At 37.8% G+C, this 22,176-nt stretch overlaps 1 protein-coding gene and 1 long non-coding RNA gene across 4 annotated transcripts in view; one reads left to right on the top strand and one right to left on the bottom strand.

Moving 5' to 3' along the window:
- Window positions 1–11,295, bottom strand: part of LOC112156398 — a 22,129-nt gene extending 10,834 nt beyond the window's left edge. The window contains exon 1 of the long non-coding RNA XR_002920955.1: window positions 11,186–11,295. This is a non-coding gene — a long non-coding RNA (uncharacterized LOC112156398). The remainder of the gene's footprint in view (window positions 1–11,185) is intronic.
- tmem168a (transmembrane protein 168a) overlaps window positions 11,194–22,176 on the top strand; it is a 25,932-nt gene continuing 14,949 nt past the window's right edge. Inside the window, exons 1-3 of one of the 3 annotated variants that reach the window (XM_024288635.2) lie at window positions 11,194–11,306; window positions 11,841–12,787; window positions 14,220–14,495. In XM_024288635.2, coding sequence (XP_024144403.1) covers window positions 11,951–12,787; window positions 14,220–14,495 — 1,113 coding nt within the window. In that variant the 5' untranslated portion in view covers window positions 11,194–11,306; window positions 11,841–11,950. Of the gene's footprint in view, window positions 11,379–11,433; window positions 11,573–11,840; window positions 12,788–14,219; window positions 14,496–22,176 lie in introns of those variants that run through there. The other 2 variants (XM_024288644.2, XM_024288653.2) reach the window with 2 other exon arrangements.

Here is a 22,176-nt window from a genome sequence, read left to right as displayed (position 1 = left end):
ATGTGATGGATGAAATTCTGTAAAACATATTTTATAGTTTTAAGAGTTTCGATCATACTGTGGGTATGGCTTCCTAATTTATTTTCTTCAACCGTTGACATAATTAACATAATTCCAGTGGATTCTTAAGCTGAGAAAAACTGCTTTTGCACTGATATGTGACTCTACTAGTAGTAGGGCTGGGAATCAGTGGGTACCTCACAACATGATGCGATACGCGATTCATGGCATACTGCAATAATCAAAAAACACAAAAAATCTCTAATAACTTACAGTATATAGAAGAACACATATTTTTTAGGAAAATGTATCCCCATTTATGTTTTTTTAGCTTGAATACAATCATAATAACAAACTTGTGTTTTATTTTGTGCAACATTGCTGAAATCAGTAATACTATGTCTTTGACAAGCTTTGACCCCAAATGTATTTGAATTATCTGTAAAACTAATTGTTAACAATTGTAAACATGAACAGCAGTGCCACTACTTCATAGAGAATTGTGAACAACTGAACAAAAATGTAATAACTCAAGTATCTGCCAGGGGCATAGGTGCAACCCAACAAGCAGTCTCGCAATGTGCGGTACCCATCTACCTCCAAAGGAACGTCTCACCAAAGGATGACAAAAATACCCCTTTTACAGCCTTCTTGAACAAAAATAAAAGATTGATATTTGGTGAGAACCCATCGAGAATCAATCGCAGGGCTATATTTTTCAATATATCGCAATATCAATATTATGGCTCACCTGTAACTAGTAAATCATCTGACTCTGATGTGGAGACAAGAGGTTTTGCGTCATTATGCGACACTTTACGGTAGTGAAGTGTTTACACAATCCTCGTAAATCCACTAACTGTAACGCGGAGAAAAGTGGTTTTGCATCATTTTGCAACACTTTACAGTAGTGAAGTTGTCAGGGAATCCACTTAAATCAGACAACTGATTTGTAGAATAGAGGTTTTGTTTTGGTTATGAGACCCTTTATGGAAGTGTTTACGTAATCTACATTAAACAGCTGACTACAATATAGTGGTTTTGCAACATTTTATGGTAGGGCAGTGTTTATGCAAAACATGTAAATCAGGTGACCGATGCACAGAATGGTGGTTTTGCACTGGTATGCAACACTTTGAAGTGTTTTGTGGAAGGGGCAAACCACTTGACTTTAATGTAGAGAAAAGCTGTTTTGGATCATTTTTCAACCCTTTCCGGTAGTAAAGTGTTTATGCAAGCCACATAAAGCAGCCGACAATGGTTCGTAGAATAGTGGTTTTGCACCAGTAAGCAACACTTTACGGTAGTGAAGTGTTTACGCAATCCAAATAAAACAGATGACAATGATTTGTAGAAGAGTGGTTTTGCACCAGTATGCAACACTTTACGGTAGTGAAGTGTTTACGCAAGCCACGTAAATCAGTTGAGTTTAATGCAGAGAAAAGCTGTTTTGGATCATTTTTCAACACTTTCCGGTAGTGAAGTGTTTACACAATCCACATAAAGCAGCCGACAATGGTTCGTAGAATAGTGGGTTTGCACCAGTATGCAACACCTTATAGTAGTGCAGTGTTTAGGCAAGCCATAAAAAACAGTTAACAATAATTTGTAGAATGGTGGTTTTGCACCAGTATGCAACACTTTATGGTAGTGAAGTGTTCACGCAATCCACATAAATCAGCTTACTCTAATTTAGACATTAGCATTTTCGTGCCGTTATGTGACACTTTATATAAGTAACGTGTTGCATATCAGCTCAAGACTGAAATGAAAAGCCACTTTTCTCCACATCTGAATCAATCAATGATTGGGTTAATGTATGGTTACAGTATGTCAAAGAGTCTCTGTTATTTTGCTAACTTTTTCAGAGTCACTTAACGTTTCTCATAACCAAGACGATTACAGTGTGCTCATAGAAACGTGACTTTTAACCCATATCAAAGTGTTAATATGAGTATATTTTGTAAGTAATTGTCACGTCAATCAGGCATCTCCGTAGACAGACAGTCCTGAGCTGTTATTGCTGCTTTAATGATGCATGAAAGTGCTTGACTTAGTCACCTTGACGTTGCGTGAGGATGTGTGCATGTTGGAGCCGCGGCGAAGACGGCGCGAGAGATAGAGCAAATGATTTGAAATGCAAGTGAGTAGGAGTGACACAGAAATGTCAAGAGTGGCACAATGAAGGGGAGAGAGGCTGATTGAAAAAGGCAGAGAGATGATGCGTGATGCAAGTCGATTCTGTGAAGCTGCAGCTGAGAAGTGAATCACCCGCTCCGGCACAGACGGCGTCTTAAGCCTCGCGCTTTTACGAGTTCTGGAAAACAAGTGGGCGCTCACAAAACCAACAATGTGCTCCGTCTCAGGCAGTAAACGCTCGATATTTGGCTGTTTGTTTTCCAGATCTCGTTTGCTGTTGGAGTGATTTGGTCAGACAAGCAGGAGTTATGTTCACCAGCCGCCCTGAACGCCACACCAGGCTCTGTCTTCATACTGGTGGCTCCAAACTTGAGTCACTCATTGCTCGGTTATCACACTTCAGATGATCAGCATTTGCTGTGAAGCACTCTGAGGACAACTCAATCAAATGTGATCACATATTCCATGACAGGTGGAAAAACCCATTTATTTTGATGTTCAACAATCAAAGTCCTTAGAAAATGATAAACATATATCAATATTAGTAGTTTTAGGAAGAGAAGCCTTCTACAGAACCTTTTATGGTTTGGTTACCATCCTCTGCCTATAGAAATAGTGTAACAGCTTAGTAAAGCTGCTTTGTTTTGTCAGTAATGTTTTGTCACAGGAACCCATGCGATCATTGACTGTATATATGAGACTTGGACCGAGCGAGTGTGACACCACCACCTCCAACCAAACAAAGTCAATTCAGTTGCCGTTTTTTTGCAATATGGTAATCATCTGTTTTCGAGCCAGATGATGTCAGTATGTAGTGATTGGTTTGTCTGAGGTAACATTTCTATGGCAACCATTCTTACCATCACGAGTCAGGTTGTTGGAAGTCCACACCCATATAGCTTGAAAGTTGAGTTTGAAAGGCTTTCATCTTCTTGTCCGCTTTTTCCCTTTTGGAGTCGCGGGGGTGCCGGAGCCTATCCCAGCTACTGATGGGCAAAGGCGGGGCTTACCCTGGACAGGTCGCCAGTCTGTCGCAGGGCCATTTGAAAGGCTTTTTAATACTTTTATATTATGTTACACTTTAATACCTTGTTAATAACACATTGATAAATAAATTGTTACATTAACCCACATGGAACTCCAGATCAGCTAGGGGAAGCTTCAACGATCTAATCGGTACTTTTCCACCAGAAAAACGGACATTGACATCAACCATTCAAGAAGTATGTTTGGTGAAGATGACCATATAAGGTATTAGAGACCATGGGAAGGTTTATCCAGTCCTAACAACCATAGGCGTGAAGCCACACATAGGCCGCCTTGAGTTCTATATTTGTTGAGTCCATTTTACAGAGTTTTGTTTGTCATGGCGACGATCCAGAGTGCTTCTCAGATCCAACTTTTTTATTAAAAAGACTAAATTATAATTTCGTTTTTTGGTTGGTTTCTTTCTCATCAACAGTTGGTGGTGTAACCTCACATGTACCGCACGAAATCTGTCAATGAAACGTTTTGTATGTTCAACGTGAAACCAAACACTTTCAATGAGGGATCTGATCAGACAGTTTATAGCTTAAATGTCTTGCACAACAGAAAAACATTGCCAAAAAATAGGATTATCAAGAATAGGTAGCTGTGCAAGAATGGTTATTTTGACAGATATAATGACTGACGGGTGTTTATTTCTGAATATAAATCGATGGGATTTTGGCTTCTTTGAACCACCAGGTGCTTCCTGCTTGGAATCCAAAGTCAAGTTCTTAAAAACAAACAATCTTTTTGATTCAACCCCCCAGAGTTGTCAACTGTTTATTTCTGTACCAGTATCAATTGATTTTTATGGATTTTGTAAGCACTTCACAATTGTAAAGCATTGCATATGTAGCTACTGTAAAAAATCCAATTTGTGCTGTTAAAGTAGTTTGATTCTTGCATGGCAACTGGAACACAAACTGACACAGACACCCATCCAGCGTAGGGTATTTCGCATGTGTTGAAACCATCTGTGGACATTTCAATGGTCTGTAATTTCTGATGCATTAAAACACAGCAGACAGTTCATGAACTCGGCTGTAGGCGTCGATTAAAATATCCAGTTCACATCCCCAGACATGGTCTTGTTGCAGCTGCTAGAGCTCTGCAGTTTGTTTGAAGCTCTTTGCTAAGAAGAAAATCCTGCTTCATTTGAGTTTTGACCAAGAAAAAAAACAGAGGATCCACATTTTGTGGTAAGGATCGAACAATATTTCAAGATTTGTCTAAGAAAAAGGATTGAAAACAACATGGAAATATGACGAAAGAAAAAAAAAGCTTAGTAGCTGATAAAATTCAAACATAAAATGAAGCTGAGGCAAGAATCTACTATATTAAAAGACAATTATGCTTAACTACATTGACCTGACCTAACACTAAATCAGTTCTGTTGTGTCATTGCTTTTAAAGTCATTTACCTTCAATTGATTTGTACACTGATTTGTACAACAAGTTTTATTTGACTTTTTTACAAACAGGACGTCATAATGAAGATCACCTAACTATCAAGGTTAGCATGCTAACACAGAAATATTAGCTAAATGAGACCCACTCTGATGAAAATCTTGTTTTTTGTGTGTTTTTTTAACATGTATTTGAAGCATGTTTCTCATGATGGACGATATAAATACATTTCAGAGTATTTTTTTTACTCAAATCAGAATCAATCAGGAGTAGATGAAAATAAAGCTGTTTGAAAACACTATGTTTTGCTATAAGAAAAATGAGGGGCAAAGTCTCCCTGCTCTGCTCCATTCTGATCTACTTCAAATCAATTCAATTTTTATTTATATAGCCCAATATCACAAATCACTTGCCTCATTTGGCTTCAAATTTGTCCTTGCAGACAAATAGATGCATTAAAGTCCTCATTTATGAGCTTCCTCGTGGCTGGATAGCTTCAATATTGCTTGTCATTTTGTATAATGTTAGCTTGGGGCTGTAAGCTAGTGGAAGAGAGTGAAAACGAAGGGATGATGGGAAATTAATGGAGGCTAACCTCTGTGCCAACAGTCCAGCCCACAACTCAGAGACGAATTTCCAATGAACTTGGGAGTCTTCTTGGTTACTCTGACACATATATTGACTGAGTAATAGCTGTTTATTTCTCAATAGAAGTCTATGAGATTTTGGCATCGTGGAGCCAGCGGATTCTTCCAATTTGGAATGCAAGGGGGAGGGGCCAGTCCAGTTCTTGTATACAGTCAATCACTAGCAGCATCGGTCCTGGTTAACCCCTCCCACATCAATAAGCATTCAGAGGCCCTTACATGAAGATTTTTTCATTATTTTATGTGACTTTGCCCTTTTTGCACTTTTTTCTTAACTTTGATAAAAAACAACATTTTTTATTGTACATATTACACCCATTTAGTGTTATAAAATACATCACACTTATGTAGGTTTTAAGATTTCTCCTCATTTCTCTTGCACAACTGAGATAATTTGGTAGAGTATTTTTGTTACTGCATCCTATATTTTCTGCAAACGAATTGTCCTGATTCCTAAATTCTGAACTCTCACTATCCTCATTCAGGTTGGATGGAATGAGTGAATTTTGGCACACAGACTGACAAACAGATGCCGGTTTGTTAAACCTGAGAAAGCACAGCAGGACTCTTGAATTCTCCTCCTCTTTTCTGGATGGTTTTCCTCGAGTCTGCTTTATTGTGATGTAGGAGAGGAGCAGAAAACCTGGTGACAAGCGTTTCTGTCCGGTCTTCCAAAGGGGGACAGCAAATGGACTTGATGACTAATCCAGGCCAATTTACGAGACAAGCAAATTAAAGCTCATCAGACAGAGATAGAAGTCAAATCCCTCATTTGCAAAACTGTGTGTTTAATGAACAAAGCTTTTATCGTCCGCTATCGAGATCATGAAATGAAAATCCCTTCCATGGAGGTGCAAGCTAAAAGAGAGTGCTGCATTTTTTTTTTTTATGGCAAAACACATTCATTATTTGAAACATAATTTTCTCCCTGTTGGCACAATTAATGAATCAGACTTTTCATCGTCACAGCTCAGTGGGACTGAGCAGGTCGGGTTATTAAAAAGCCATCACCGCTTCACTTGGTGATCTCAGGCAAAGGGCTAAATTAGGTTGGTAATGTATGATTGCGCTCAACTGGTAGTTATATTTGAAGTTTATGTTCTCTGAGATGAAAAATGCTTCAGCGATTTTCAGGTTAAAGCCAATATCCAACAGAGAAATAGAGATCCAGGCACATTGGATTCCTCTTTTCTGTCTTTTTTTTTTTTAATAACTTTTGTTCCAAAGGTTCTTTTCATCAAAGCAGATCTTCCCTTCATCTTTGATCGGAGCATAAACGCCATCTTTTCTCTCCGTCTCACTTCTGGTGCATCGTCTCTGTACTGTCGACAAGCAATAAAGCATAGGAGGTTGACTTGAACCCAGAGAACTGAAAGTGGATGAGCTGCTGATGATGGTTCGTCTTTCAGTCAGAGAGCAACTACCAAGAGAAGACTTCAGTTAGTTTCAGTAATAATCAGGATAGGCCCTTAGCACTAGATAATACTGTCCTTAGCAGTGCACGTCCAAGTTACCACTTCCAAGGAAAAGTCTATAGAAACACGTAAATGCGTGTTTCAAATTTTTACTTTCAAAACTCTTGTGTTCATGTCCATTTTCAGGCTCTACATACAAAATGTGAACATTAAAAGTCAAACTTTGACCAATTGGGGACTTTAATTTGGTAGTGGCGTATGGATGGCGTCCCTCTTCATTAACAGAAGTCCTAACCGTTTGAAAATCGATCATGAAAGAGACATTAATAATTGCAGTTTGTGGTTGGCCGGATCAAGTTTTTCATTTATTGGAATAGAGCTGTAAAAGAAAAAGCCTGGACCAAGATTCAATAGATTTGCACCGCTTTCACACCAAACCTCTTCCAACTGTAGTAGGCGGACATGTGCTAGTAAACAGAAGGGAAATAAGAAAAAGCCCCTTCCTGTTCGCCCGTTGTAAAGACTGTTGAATAAAACGCTTGTTCAAGAATCAGTGTTGTCCAATGTGAACATAGCATTATACTTTTAGTCCTGTATTTGTTTCTTGTATTTGTTTCTTGTTTTTAAGATAAAAAAGCAATTGTTGTCTCAACAGGCTTCACGCCAATCGTATAAAAATCAGTCATAAAATATAAACAATAGCTAGTTGCTAAACTAAAACTAGACTTGGGACATCCCTCCCCTTAGACCCTTCTTCTTGGAGAGGAAAAACTCCCCAAAAAAGAAACTTGATGACAGGAAAAAAAGAAGAAACCTCAGGGATGTCCACTACACTAATGAGGAATTGACAGACTTACTGTTATTTATTTTTAAAAATTTATTTCAGGAAATATAATCCTGGTCTTCTGTGTAAGAGCCAGAGATACTATCCGCTACATTAATGAAGAACTCTTTAAAACTTTATTTACAATAACCCATTTATATCTTAATACCAAAAATTGACACAACATTCATTATACTAACCACCATCTCTGATTCCACATGAGTCATTCTGCTGTACTGATATTTTACCAATTTACAATTGTGATCAACTCAAAGTGCTGCATGAAAGATAGATTGAGGAAAAGGTCGTAATTACTTTAAGTCCCATCCTGATCATCTTTGATCTTTTCTACAAGTGTTCCCTGTACTATTTTAAATTTTATGATGTCGTTTTTAGCCAAAATCCAAAAAGCTGTCTTTTTTCTAAGGCATAGTTTCTACAGAGTTACAGTAGTTCATTTGAAATTCTCCTGAGTTGTGAGCGGGATTGTTGACGTAGAGCATCATCCAACAACAAATCAGCAGATCTTCATCCGGCAAAAGTTTCATTCAAGACCCCCAATGTCTCCATCCAATATGGTGGCGTGCCAGGTGAGTCCCAACCCGTCTCTTTAGAAGAAATTCTAAATAGTAATTTCTGGTTTCTCAGAGACAAATGAAATATCCATCATTTGCTGATTAAACTTTGTTGTAATTTTTCTAAAATTAAACCAATTCTACATCAAATATTGCAATCTTAATTTGTCCCTAAAGGGTTTAAAGTTAACTAAATCACCACTATTTAAAAAAGAGACAAATCATTATAGGACTAAGGTCATTGCAAAGATGGTGCAAAACATTTGAAAAAATGTGACTAGGGCATAATTTTGACAAACAGTTCTTTCAAACTCTATCAAGGAAAGTTGTAAGAAAGTAAATGAAAGTTTCCTATGTGGGCAACCAGCCAGGAGAGACATGAGAGAGAAAGAAAACCCTAATTAACAACATAAAACACATTTTTCTGAAGAAGCAGAGCATAGCAGGTCATAGAACAATGGATTCCTGAAAGTATAGTGACATGCACCTGTATGGGTGGCGTAACTTTGGGGGGTTTACAGGTCAGTGAAGGGTAGTAGGAAGGAGCAGATAGTTTAAGGCACATCTTAAGGCGAAACCAGGTTATTTTGTGGCTTGTTGAAAATAGAATGCACAATTGTCAAGTATGTGGTAAGTGTGTCATGATTCGTGAAGTATTTCGGAGGCTGTGTGGGTGTATTCAGACTGGGAAAGTCAGTTGGTCCGGAACGAGTCCTCTTAATTTGATCTGGATTTAATCCTGAACCTTACATTTGGTCAATATTCAGCGTGCCATCAACCAGACATTTGTGTTTTTGACCAAGGCTTGTAAACAAAACCACATGACTTAAGATATCTTCACTCATTGGCCAGGAAGTATGAGGGCAACAAGAGAGAGAATCATGGAAGTCCTAAGCTTTACAATCCTTGTCGGGATGGTTCACTATCAAACTCTATATTTTGTGTACATTAGGTACAACACTTCTTACTGCTACTGTGGTATGGCGGAGGGATACTGCGAGACGGTTACTGAGGAAACGTCCATCATGAAGGTACGCTGATAAGTGTTTTTGACATACAAATTGTCGGGAAAACACTAAGAAGCAATGTGTATGATGTTTAAAGTTGTTTTAATCAGCCTCCATTCATTCGACCACATTTCAATGAGTTGCTGTTCCATCATCCTTGCGTGCCCCATAGAGGTTTGCCCATTTTTCACTCGCAAACAGCCTTTTGTAAGGGTAGTTGTGATGGCAACTGTAGCATCATGTAGCATCAGACCAAGTATAAGAAAAAAGTACTAAGCGAGTAGTAAAGGGCATATACAGTTTGAAATCACACCGAAATCAAAACTACGCAATGACAGACATCTTATACAAAGAAAATTACACTCTTCGGCCAGCACTAAAACACTAGAATATTTTAGCAGATTTAGAGCCCTTCACCAAATCGTCATTTTGGGAATGTAAATGCAATTTTTTATCTTTGTCTCTCATTTCAGATGGTATATGAAATTCCTTCAAGCTCCTTTAAGGCGTTTAAACTTTAATCCAGCTGACCTTCATGTGCGCAGTCATGGTTGCTTGATTCTGGGTGAAAATGCTTGTCAGACCGGCTGGGAGAAATGTCAAACTTGCTGTAAATGTTGGTTAGCTTAGGCCTTCACCTCCATTTAAAAGACGTTTTTCCAGTTTAACATGCATTCCTATTTTTAGTATTCCTTTGGATTCTTGTCTCACAGAGCATGGTTACTCCTATTAATAGGAGCAGATTTCTAGCAATTTTTAAAGAACTTTTGACTTTAAAAAGTAATTTCTGTTAGTGTTTCAAAAAAATTAAGTTTTAGAGAAAAGGTGTTTTTATTTTTTGTATATATATTAAAATAACTTTTAGAAACAGGAGAGTGGACCTGTTTTGAAGATGCTTAAACAATAACTAATAGTTTTACTATTTTGTCAAGAAATTATGAAAGTAGGTTTTTCTAATGACTTGGGGTAAAACTAGTCTTATTCTGTAATGGTGAACTGATCATTAATCCCTTTGAAGAAATTTTTGTATAGATATAACAGTAGTCTCTATATAAAATAAAAACAAATAAAGAAACTCAAATAAAATAAAACAATCAAGCATGACTGAAAGAAGAGAAAGGTTCCCAAATTAAGTTCCTATCATTTGTAGTCCTTTTCTTGTAAAAAATTGAAGTGTTCAATTTAAAAAATAAATGTGGTGTAAAAGAACTGATATAAATCAATTCAAAATACCATGGTAACTCAATAACCTGCTTTAGTTTATTTATCCTTCTACTTAAATGTTATTTATTTTTCGATGGAAGTGTAATATATTCACTAAAAAAAGAAAAAAATGTGTTTTTTGGGCTAATTTTATTTTATGTTTTTCAGATAAAATTATATCAAAAAGTTAGAAAAAATATCTCGAAAAATAAACATAGTAATACCTCCCCAACGTTTTGCCCTGTAATATTTGTGGATAAAGTAAGTATAAAGAACAAAACGGAGTGGGGATATTGTGATGAACATATACATACATGTCTATGACACGGACTTGTGACTTTTACATTTTGGGTTATCTTATAGTTTTCATGAGCATAAGAGGTTAGAGTCCAGTGCTTGTAGTTCTATAGTTTTGTAGTTCTAAAAAAAAATAGCACAAAAAACACAAGCAAAGTTAGCATAAAAACACAAGAAAAATAGCATGAAAAAGATTCTAAAAAAAGAAAGAAAATTATGAAAAAACTAGTATGAAGAACACGGGAAAAAAATTAGGAACAAAAATATGAAAAAATAGTATGAAAACACAAGAAGATTAGCATGAAAAATATGAAAACAGAAAAGATTAGCATGATAAATATACCATGAAAACACAAAAAACTAGCATGATAAATATATGGAACAAATAGAAAAGAATCGCAGGAATAACAGAAAACATAAGAACAAAAACACCTTTTTTTCTTAAAAAAAAAAATCAATTTGAATAGAAGCTAAACAACTTAATTTCATCTCCGATCCAAGTTATAAATAGGGTCCTTTCACCTTTAACCTGTGAAAAATATCCTTTTAAAAATATATATACATATCGGTTAGTCACATGATTACTCTAATTTTCATTATTTACGTATTTACATATTTTCGAAGTAAAAAACAAATTTTTTACCGCTTTACGTTCAGCTTTCTTCTTTCAGTCACAGCCCAAAAAGCGAACGCGTGGCCATTTTGATCTTTACGAGATGCCGTAGTATCGAATCCGGAAGCGTTCTTGTGGACTTTAACAACATGTAAGCAGTATTTAATGCATAAATCGTGTTTGCGGGTTTAATGTGACTGTTTGTACTGTTAAAACTTCTCGGGTAAGATTTATTTTGACTTTGACTCCATAAAAACTGTTTTGTGAACGTGATCATTAGGGGGTAAGTTAGCAAACTGGTTGGTTTGAATGCCACATCGGCGCTTTGACAGTTAACGTCACTCCAACTGTGGAAGAATCTGCTTTTTTTTGTGTTGAACTTTTGGTCAAAACGTGCAGGACTCCGGATTATACCGTGTAGGTTTCCGACTTTAACTAAATAAATCGGATGTTGTATGAGTAATTCGTAGGAAATAATACAAATAGATGTAGATTTGAAAAAAAAAACTTAACCGCTGTATTGAAACATTTGAAGTTGCTCAATTTATGTTTGATCCTGCCGGAAATTAGTGTAAATAAGTGTTTTGGAGAAACAAACAAAAAAAAAGAATATGAATGTCAGGTTTTTAACCTAATTGTTTTATTTTGAAACTATGTTCTTATCCCCCCTTTTCCCCAATCACAGGGGTTGACGATGCAGAAATCCTGTCCTCCAGCTGACTGACAGGATGACAGGAAGTCACTGAGCGCCGCGAAGGTTTTCTCTGTTTGGAAAAGGTGGATTTCCAGTCAGCCATGGATCGGGAGGAGGAGGAAGAAGATCTGACGGTAAAGAGGAGCCAGAGGGAGGCGGACGTCTTCACATCCGTGTGCTGCCTGGGCTGCCTGTCCCGCATCAACCTCCTGGTGGCGGTGTGCGTGGGCATGTACGTCCGCTGGGAGGTGACGAACGAGCCCATGATCCTCGTCATCTTCATCCTCGGCCTGTTTGTGCTGGGCATCGCCAGCATCCTCCACTACTACTTTGCCATGGAAAAGGCCAGCCTCAGCTTGTTCCACTTGTGGTTCGGCTTCCTGCTGGGGCTCCTGTGCTTCCTCAACTCCTCCGCCTTGAGCGCCAACGTCAAGGAGCTGGTGGCTAACTATCTCCTCCTATCCAGCGCCGCCATGAAGGCGGTGTGGGCCTTGACCGAGCGCCTCTGCAGCACTTTTCACCACAAACCCACCTTGCTGACGACGGTGGAGTGGCTGGAGCTCCTGGGATTTGCCATCGCTAGTACCACCCTGCTCTTTCATATGTCGGTGGCCATAATAGGGTTGGTTGTGGCTCTGGGAGCTCTGATAGTAGACTTGAGGATGAAATCCCTCCTGTCCTTGCTCAACTTGATTGCCTTTGCCTTGGTGACCTCGCTTGTGTTTTTTCATGCTTTGGGCTTCTCGGCAAACCCGTTTGCCTTAAGCTGCTACCTTTGCCGGCTCCTGTGTGAGCCCGTGTTGGATCTATACTTCAATGGGCTGGGGCCAGCTGAGCGCTGGATGCCGGTGTTTTCTCTGGGGACGGTGTGGAGGAGGCTGTCCCTGATCCCTCTGTGCCTGATGGAGTTGGCCTTCTTCGTCTTTGCTGCCTTCAAGGTACGAAATGTTCTCTTGAAACAAGGGCTCTGCGGCCTTTGACGCGTTAAGAGCCACTCTGATGAAAATGGTGTCTTTAACAGGTTCTTTTGGCATTTTTATTATGATGCCGGACATATATACATATAAAAACAATTAAACATAACATTGCAATTCTGAGTATTTTTTTATTCAAATCTTGTGAATCAGGAGCAAAAATCGTAATTGTGACAGAAAAAAAATTTGGTGGACGCAACTCTAGCAAAAGAGAGTGAAGACTTTCTGCAACAAGAGGGGAAGATTGCTTCGTGCCGAAAGTCCCGCCCACAACTCGGAACTGAATTCCTAATAAACTACTGCCGCTCTGCAGAAACTACGACCTTTATAACTCCACTTTTAACTCTTTTTTTTTTTTTTTTTTTTTTTTTTAAACTGATTTAGAATCTAAACATTTCAGGGTGGAAAGTTTTGGCCCCATTCTTGCACGTGAGGGCGGGGCTAATTTGTCGAAGAGCCAATCAAGTCCTGGTTTATTCACTGACTCAGGAATTTTGGAAAATTACGGTCAGAAAATGTGAAGCTTAAAATAATTAAGCTTATATTAGAATTGCAAAAAGTTTTAGACACTTTATATTTTGTTTAGCTTAACATCAATATTTCAGTTTGAATTTTTCAAGTTGGGTTTCAAATCTTTATGGCCCCGATTTGGCTCCTTAAAGTTACCATTACCATATTTTTGAAATATTAAAGTCCCTTTCTGATCATCTTTTGATCTATTATTTACCTCTTAGCGCGGCACAACACCGCCCCCATTTCCCTCCTCTGTGGGAACTTTAGCAGACAGCTTGTGACCCGCCCAGCGTATTTTTTGCATAACAAATAATCTTATTTTCAAACAGCTTTTTTTTGTCTGCTCCTATTTGAAGAAATAGTCAGAAATGCAATTCTAATCTTAATTTTTTTCTTATATCCATCATCAAGATAATGCTACAAGAGCATGTTATAAACACCCAAAACAAATTTTTTCATTAAAGTGGATCTTTATGGCCCACGTAAAATGTCCACCTTAAAATCAAGTATGTATGAAATATGGTTTTTATGGTACTGTCAGAAATATATTCAATTGGTTTGGTACAACTTTGATCAACTACAAAGTCGCACCTCTTGATGGATTGTTGGTGCATTATGGGTACTGTAGTCAGGAGCCTGGCAGAGTGGTATGTAATGTGCTTCAAATGTTGGTGAACCCAATTTGTTTTGTTTTGCTTACTCCACCTTATTGTCTGAAAAAATATGTTCCTTTATAGAATAATTAAAAAAAAGCAAAAAGCCTCATTAGAAGGGTAAAAGAACTCCAAAAATTCAGGTTGCATACCCTCTTCTCCAAAGATCAAAACATTTTGTGTACTTTAAAATAAACCCTTTTGTTTGTACCCCCTTTTGCTTTCCACAGCTCGGCCACTTGGATCAGTGGTATCTGGTCATCCCGGGCTTCTGCATCTTTGGCCTTTTCTGGGCCATCTGCCACGTCATTTTGCTGATTACAGTTTGGGGCTTCCACACCAAGCTGAGCGAGTGCCAGAAGGCTTGGCGGGTCCACCGCACCAGGAGCCAAAGTCTGGAGCAAGTCATGGCCTCCCGAGGCATCCGGCACTTCTGTCTGATCTCTGAGCGCCTGGTGTTCTTCAGCCTCATGTCCACGGTCATTCTGGGGGCCGTGTCCTGGCAGGTAAGAGTTCGCGTTCCAGCTTTCTATTATTATTGCAGGTAACTTTTTTTTTTTTTTTAAGAAACTTTATCAATACTGCACAAAAACAGCAAAACTGTCATATTGTGGCTGTTATGACTCCACTATGTGCTGTTGTTCAGGCAAGAAAAAAAAAATTTAAAAATGGAAGCAGAATTGTGTGGCTCGCAGGTGTTACTTGCCTCCCCCATACGCACTGTGCCCTTTCTGCCCAACCCCCAACTAGCTGATTGTCAGACTCTAGGGTCAGACTCTAGGGTCTTTTCAAAATTGCGGCTTTTCTGATGGTTTTATCTCCATAGCAACCATTAAATTTTTTAGTCGCCTTGGGCTGACGGACAGATCTGTGTATGTTCTGGCAGAATCTGCAAAAGTAAATTTTTAGATTTCCTTGGCAACGGAGGTTTTCGTTTACCATGCCCAGATCCCTATAACGGTTATAGTGTACGTTATATTGTTTTCATCAGCTTGAGCCAGGGATTCATTTATTACATTTTCTCAATATTTCGGTAAAAAAAAGAACACAACCTTTACAAACTCGCCACACAAACAATCTACGACTTCTGATTCCAATAAGTTTTCCCTAGTAGCTTCCAAATGATGCACAAGGAAGGAGTTAGGAGGCAATAGATTAAAATCCCCAGTAGGAGTTTGTATTTGCAGCTGGTACTAAAGGTGTATTTTTTTTTTTTTTTTTGTAAATATGGTAGCCTTTTCCCAAGATCAAAGGTCAGCAAAACTTCAGTTGTGGTACAAGACTTAAAGTTGTGTTGTATGAAATTTTGTAAAGATTGCTCAAATAAAAGTGTTGTTTTCCTGTGTTGCTGGAAAATGTGAGAATTGTCAAATCTCACACAAGCTTCTTGGAACCAGTAGGTACTTCCTGTTTGGAAAACAAGGGAGGTCAGTTCTTATATATAGTCAATGGTCCAACCACCAGCACCTGGACAAAGGTGTGTAAAGCTAGGGAGAGCACAAACTCGGACATAAAAGAGGCATTAACAGGATTCTAGTAACCAAAATTCATGTGCACATTTCAAAGCTTATGTATCATCATATTCTGCACTGAAACACAAGAGGCGGCGCGCAGTCCAACGCTCCCCACTAAAACGAATGCACCCCCGTTCTTATGTGAAATAAATGTAATTACCTTAATATCCCCCCTACCCATTTACTTGCATGAAGAGCAGCAATAACTCATTTAACCTTATTAGACGCTTACCTTGTGAGAGTCTCTCGGGCCTGAGTCTTCATTAATATCACACGCTTCCTGGAGTCAGGATGCAGACTTGGCTGAGAATGAAGGCTGTGCGCTTTACGAGTATTGGTCATGTGTTTACTCTGATGATTAAAGCCACAAGTGTTTCATTAAGTCGCATTTTTTGTTTAAAATTATTATCGATGGTCATTTGTAGAGATCCCAGGCAGGTCCTACAACTATTGAAGAAGCCATCACGCCTCACAGCGAGATGGCCTTGGTTCAAATCCTGGACGGTATCTTTCTGTGTGGTTTTTATGTGTTCTCCTTACACATGCGTGGGTTTTCTCCAGGCACCACGGCTTCTCCTTCATTAAAAACATGCTTCATAGGTTAATTGATGACTCTAGAGTCTCGTTTCCACTAGGCAGTCCAGACCAGGCTGGTTTGAGCGTTTTATAAAATTGACCCACTTGGTTAGACCAATTCGTACCATTTTTGGTCCCTCGTTAGTTGTAGGTCCATAGAAAAATGGAATAGACCAGTTAGGGCAGAGCTGCTGTTGTCACACGATGACATCCAGCGATTGGCAGAAACGTATTTCAACAACAGCATACGTTCAACTAGTGCTTTACCTGACTCAAGATCCAAATAGAAAGTTTTGTCCTCTTCTCAGCTGTATTCTTCTTCACCTCCCGCAATCTACTTGCTAAGAATATCACATTCTTGGTATTCAGTATTTTCCCCTTATTTGCAGCGGTTAGGGACGCCTAATACGCAAATACGGAGAACTGCTGTAGTAGGATCGGTCCGGTCGAGATTGTCCAGGGGAAACAAGGAGAAGAAGAAATGGTCCCTAGGTGTATAAGTGAATCTGTGTGGCCCTGTAATGGACTAGTGCACCATCCAGGGTGAATTCAGCCTTCACCCAACAGTAGCTGGAAAAGGCTTCAGCAACCCAGTGACTCCTTAAGGAGTTAACCCTTTAACACTAGAGATGTCGGCACCGACACCTAAGCAACACACGGCCTTTGACAAACTGTAAGGCTAAACCCAAATTGCTTTGACTATCCCGCTGGCTTCTCCCTATCCCTACACGTATCCCTCCAAATGGACAAATGTGGAAAAAAGATATTCTTCAAATTCATACGTTACTATTGCTTAATGATATAATCAACAGTTGCCAGTTATCTATGTTAGAGCTTAACTACCAGCACTCAGAAAATACACAACATCGGTTTATAACTTTAAAAAGATGTCCAAAAACTCAATACTTTTAAATATAAACTTCTGTGATTCAGAGCACACCCATGTGAAGGAATGCATTTGTACTTCGCGGCACAAGCGCGACGCGGAACACCCCACTGATGAAAGGCTTGCTAGTCCTACGGCTCCTCCTTAAAAAGACGCTTTCTGACACCACTTCAGCCTTGAATGGCCCTACAATTGGAGCAATAGGGATGAGGCAGAAGGGTAGGGAAGCAATTCGGCCTCGGCTCAAATCCGAATTCTTCCCTGATGGCCTCTCCCTACCCCTCCAATTTTATATGCATTTTGAGGGGTAGAGGTGTCTGAAATAGTTTGTTTTTTCTTTTAAGGACGCAGAGGAGATGCACTTTTCTTCACGTGGGTGTGCTCTGATGCACAGAAGTTTACATTTAGAAGTGATGACTTCTTGCTTAAGCATTTTTAAAGGAATAACACTGATGTTGATGTGTATTTTGGAGCGCTAGCAGTTGCGCGCTAGCATAGCTTGCTGATGACTGTTGAGGACATCAACAGTAACGTCCAAATTTAAAAACACTGGTTATATCTGAATTCCCACCTTTAACCCCTAACTACTAAAAACTATATTGTGCAGGACTATCTAGTGCCCTGGATTTTCAAAGCAATTCAGACACGAAGTTCACTACTTTACTTTTGTTTTGCTAAACGCCGGACATGACATCACCAATTTCACAACTCTTCGACTGTTTATTCAATAAACATGAGTCAGCTGATTCTGATGCAGAGAAAGCCATGTCATCATCATATTGTCATATCGGCTTTTCATCAATATGCAGCACTGTACCATTGTTAAGTCTTGCATAATAGTGCAAAGATGCTTTTCTCCGCCATTGAATCAGCTAATTTACACGGAGCAAAAGCGTAAACATGTCACTACTGTTAAACTTTGGATAATGTTTCCACTTCAGAATCAGTTTGAATTGCGTAAACAGTTGAAGAGTTACGGTAGTCTAAAGAATATAAGCATTGAAGCTGAAGTTCTGGTGTTAAAGAATGAACAAACTAACTAGCAGAAATTAGATTTTTGGTTCAGTACAGATTGCCAACAGGATTCAAGGTTTTCCATTAAGGAATAACCCTTCCAATTATCAGCTTTAAGACCTACAAATAATCTGATTTCATGAATATTTTATTCTGAAAGAGTTGAAGACTCTTTCGTATCTGTTTAAAAACTAGCCTGAAGTGATTAAGGAGCAGAGCATTGATTTCATAAGTTTTACAAGAGGGTTCCTTCTCATTTTTGGAAGTCAGCTTATGATTGCATTACCATTTAGTGCAGAGCCATCCCTCAACTCCCACTGTTGAAAAATTGTGTCTTCTTCAGGAAAACACTCCAGTTTATTGTATTGCAAATCTTACCTTTATTGTCAGAGCTCCTGTATTACTGAGGATAGTGGAGAAAAAGTAAGTGTCTTTTTCTAGAAACCAATGTTGAGACGCACAATAGCTCTCTTACCGGTTTGTGTGTGTAAAACCTGAAGTGCATTAGAAAACCTTAGAAAACGGCTTCAAAATATCTTGTAAATCATAGCAGGAATAATTTCAATTACGTTCAATAGTTTTTGTTTCCACCTCTGTACAGTGGTTTGTTTATATATATGAGCACAGACCTGTATTTGTGTTCAGTCCATATATGGGTTATTGTCTGCACAAGAGTAAAGCTGCTCTCAAGGACAGGATTTTTATTTATTTATTTATGAGGTCACTGTGACATTTGAAGCGCCATTGCAATCCTCAAGGATCAACCAGTAGAGTCTCTGCTCTCCGTTTATTGAAGACGGTCTCTTGACTGTTTATTTTGATACAGAATTAAACAAAAAATATATATTTTTAAAGCAAACTACAACTACTTTTTCACTTGACCTCTAAGCAAACTGAAATCCCTCATATGGTTCTGTTACTAGTAAAAAAAAAAACAAAAAAAACCTACTTGTTTATGGTTATATTAGAATTGATGTGTAAGTCAAGACAAGTAAATATGGTTTTTGTAGTTTATTTACTTTTACATTTAGCTTTTATTTTAGCAACATGCTAGCTGTTTTTGGCTAATTTAGACATTTTTACAGTTTTGTTTTGTTTTTTGGCTAATTTTGAGCTTTGCTAACATTTTAGCATCTTGCTAGCTATTGTGTCAAAATGAAACTCTTTTTTTAAACCTCTCTAGGCAAATTTAGAGTTTGAGTAATATTTTAGCATTGTGCTAGTTGTTTTTTTTTTTTCTTTTTACTAATTTACTCTTTTTTCCATTTTTTTCTGGCTAATTTAAAGTTTGGTTAATATTTTAGTATTATGCCAGCTGTTTTGTCAAAATTAGACTTTTTTTCAGTTTTTGGCTAATTTTGAGTTTAGCTAATAGTTTAGCATGATGCTAACTTTTTCGTCAAAATTAGACTTTTTTTTCCCCAATTTTTTTGGCTATTTTGAGTTTAGCTAGTATTTTAGCAAGGTTCCAGTTTCAGCTTTTTCAGCTATCAGCTCTGGCATCTTCAGCGGCCACATTCAGTTTACAGCATTCACACTTGCATTACCGCAGGTAATGCTCTATAAATATAGTTTATTTTTATTTTCATTTTTAGACATATTAAAGATTAAAAACTTTCTTAAGAAGTCGAAGAATCTAAAACAAAAAAAAATCTCATTATGTCTCCTTTTCATTATAATAAATTAGCGTTTCTTCTTTTTTGTTGCCACATTTTTTTGATTCATTTTTTAAAAATAATTTATAAACATCTGTTAAAAACTTTAACTTTCCAAAGAATTCGTAGAATTAAAAACATTTTGTCTATTTAATACAAAAATTAAAGTGAAAGCATAAAATAAAAATATTTAATTCAGAGCTTTGCATTTTCTTTCATTGTATTTTAAATAGAACTTTATTCGAATAATAATAATAATAGAGGTATAATAGTTTTTAGGGAGCATTTTAAAAATGTATTTTATTTTTATTTTTATTTAGAGTATTGGAAAACCTCATTTCTCTTGATGGGAATAAACAAAGTATTATCCATCTGTCTATTTCCTTAAACACAAATGTGTTGATAGTTTTAGCTTTTTAAAGAAGCTTGAAATGTAAAAAATGCTGTCAACAACTCCAAGAACCTGGAATCAAACCAAGAATCTCTTAAGTGGATCTTAACCCACATAAAAAAATCTCTGTAGTGCATATCTGAATGAGAAGTTCATTATGTTCCTCAGGCCTTTCCCACTGGGGAGAAATTTTCATCCATCATCCGTTAATACGTTTTTTTTTTTTTTTCATAATTCCCTCCCTCAAATCTGCAGATGCGATGATTGTCAGCGCTGCAACTTTCACATACAAATCTATAAATCCACTGAGATTAATCACCTACAACCGAGAAAATCCCTCCGTATTAAAGCAGCTGCTACGTTTCACTCGAGCCCTTCTGGTCTGGCTAAAAAAAAAGCAAAAATCTCCACAAATCTGTTGTGTCTTTTAATCGTGACAGTAGAAATCCAGTAATTACACGAGGATACTTTATCTGGTTTTGGGGCATAAGTAATGAACTGTGACTACCCTATTTAGGCTAAACTAACTGGTGCTCAGTGAAGAGGGAAACACTTAGGAATAAACCTCAGCACCAGTTCCTCAAGAGCTAAACAGGGATTTTGACCTGTGCTTGTGTTTTTTTTTAGTTACTGTATTGATTATCTGTAGTGGCTCTTTAGTACACGTTTCCCTCTGGTTAATCTCTTGCAACATGGCATGCACGGTTACCATGGCATGTTTTATTTCACGGTTCATGAACAGAGGGGTGAGATGAACCCTCCCATCTAATCTACTGAAGAAACTCTAAATCGTGCAGAAAGATTTAGGATATTTAGCAGATTTGAGACTGTTAAAGCTTAAGTCACACATACTCGTAGGGTGTTGCTAGTTTTTGGGTTGTCCGGTCCGTAGAGGGTCATAGAGAGGAGTGACTGCATCTTAATGAGATGCAAGTGTGTCTTGCAGTTTGTTTAAAGTTCATGCACTACCTTATTTATTTATCACGGATCCCCATTAGTTACAACCGAGCAGTTGGAACTATTCTTCCACTTCAGGTTAACTTGGGATTTGTACTTTGAGCATATTTAGAGCCAAATACCGTGCACTTTTTTTTTTTTTTTACATTTAAAACTAACTCATTAGACTCAACCCCATTTCACTATATGCTGTAATTATTTCCATTGTTATGTTGAGCTGTTCTATAGAACTTTCAGATGAATAAATGGTCAAATCATCAGCGTACATAATGAGTTTCGATGCATTTAAATTTAGTGGTTTAGTGTTTGTAAAAATGCTATAAACCAACAGTCCAAGATAACTCCCTTGAGGTGCACCATATGTTACATTTTTTGCGTTAGAATAACAATCATTAAAAAAGACAGTTTGTGTTCTGTTACTCAAGTAACTCTCAATCCAGGACAGAGCTGATTTCTCAAATCCATAGCCTGCAAGCTTTTTTAATGACAAATTGTGATTTTTTGATATCAAATTTAGCAGAGAAATCAAGCGCTTTATCTTCTATATACATGTACCAGTCATCAGTCATTGAGATAAGTGCTGTGGTTGTTGAGTAACCCTTTCTATAGGCATGTTGGTGCTCTGTAAGTAAATCGTTTTTGGTCAAATAATACTGAATTTGTTCATAGATTATAGCCTCCATTGTCTTACTTGGTAATAAACTGATAGGTCTACAGTTCAGTCCAGAAAATGGTAATCTTTTGTCTTTCAGTAAAGGTATAATTTTATCTCTTTTCCATTTCAATGGGATATACAACAAGAGAGTCTTTGGTTAATAAAGTGATATATACAGTATATATATAGCAGTTGCAATGATCAATGATGCCACTGGTTTTAGAAGTCTGCTGTCAAGATCGTCCACACATGGTGGCTTCACTTTATATGACCTGATTTTACTTTCAATAAGTGTTGCTTCAAATGTGAATGAACATCTATTTATTTTAATGGAATCATCCTTCTTTGACTGATCAATTTTTGGCATTGGGACATCATAAAAATGGAACGTACGATTGTCGTGTGCTAACCGTAGACTGCAAAGTATTTATCAGGCTAATGTATTTTGCTCGCACTTATGATGCATGGTTGATGCTATGTCATTACCCCACACTCTAGTAGTTAATAAGGTGCACATAGTTGCACTTGACTGACGACAC

The sequence above is a fragment of the Oryzias melastigma genome, linkage group LG23 (genome assembly GCF_002922805.2).
Source record: "Oryzias melastigma strain HK-1 linkage group LG23, ASM292280v2, whole genome shotgun sequence".
Taxonomy (NCBI): Eukaryota; Metazoa; Chordata; class Actinopteri; order Beloniformes; family Adrianichthyidae; genus Oryzias; species Oryzias melastigma.
This window is presented reverse-complemented; position numbering and strand designations above follow the sequence as displayed.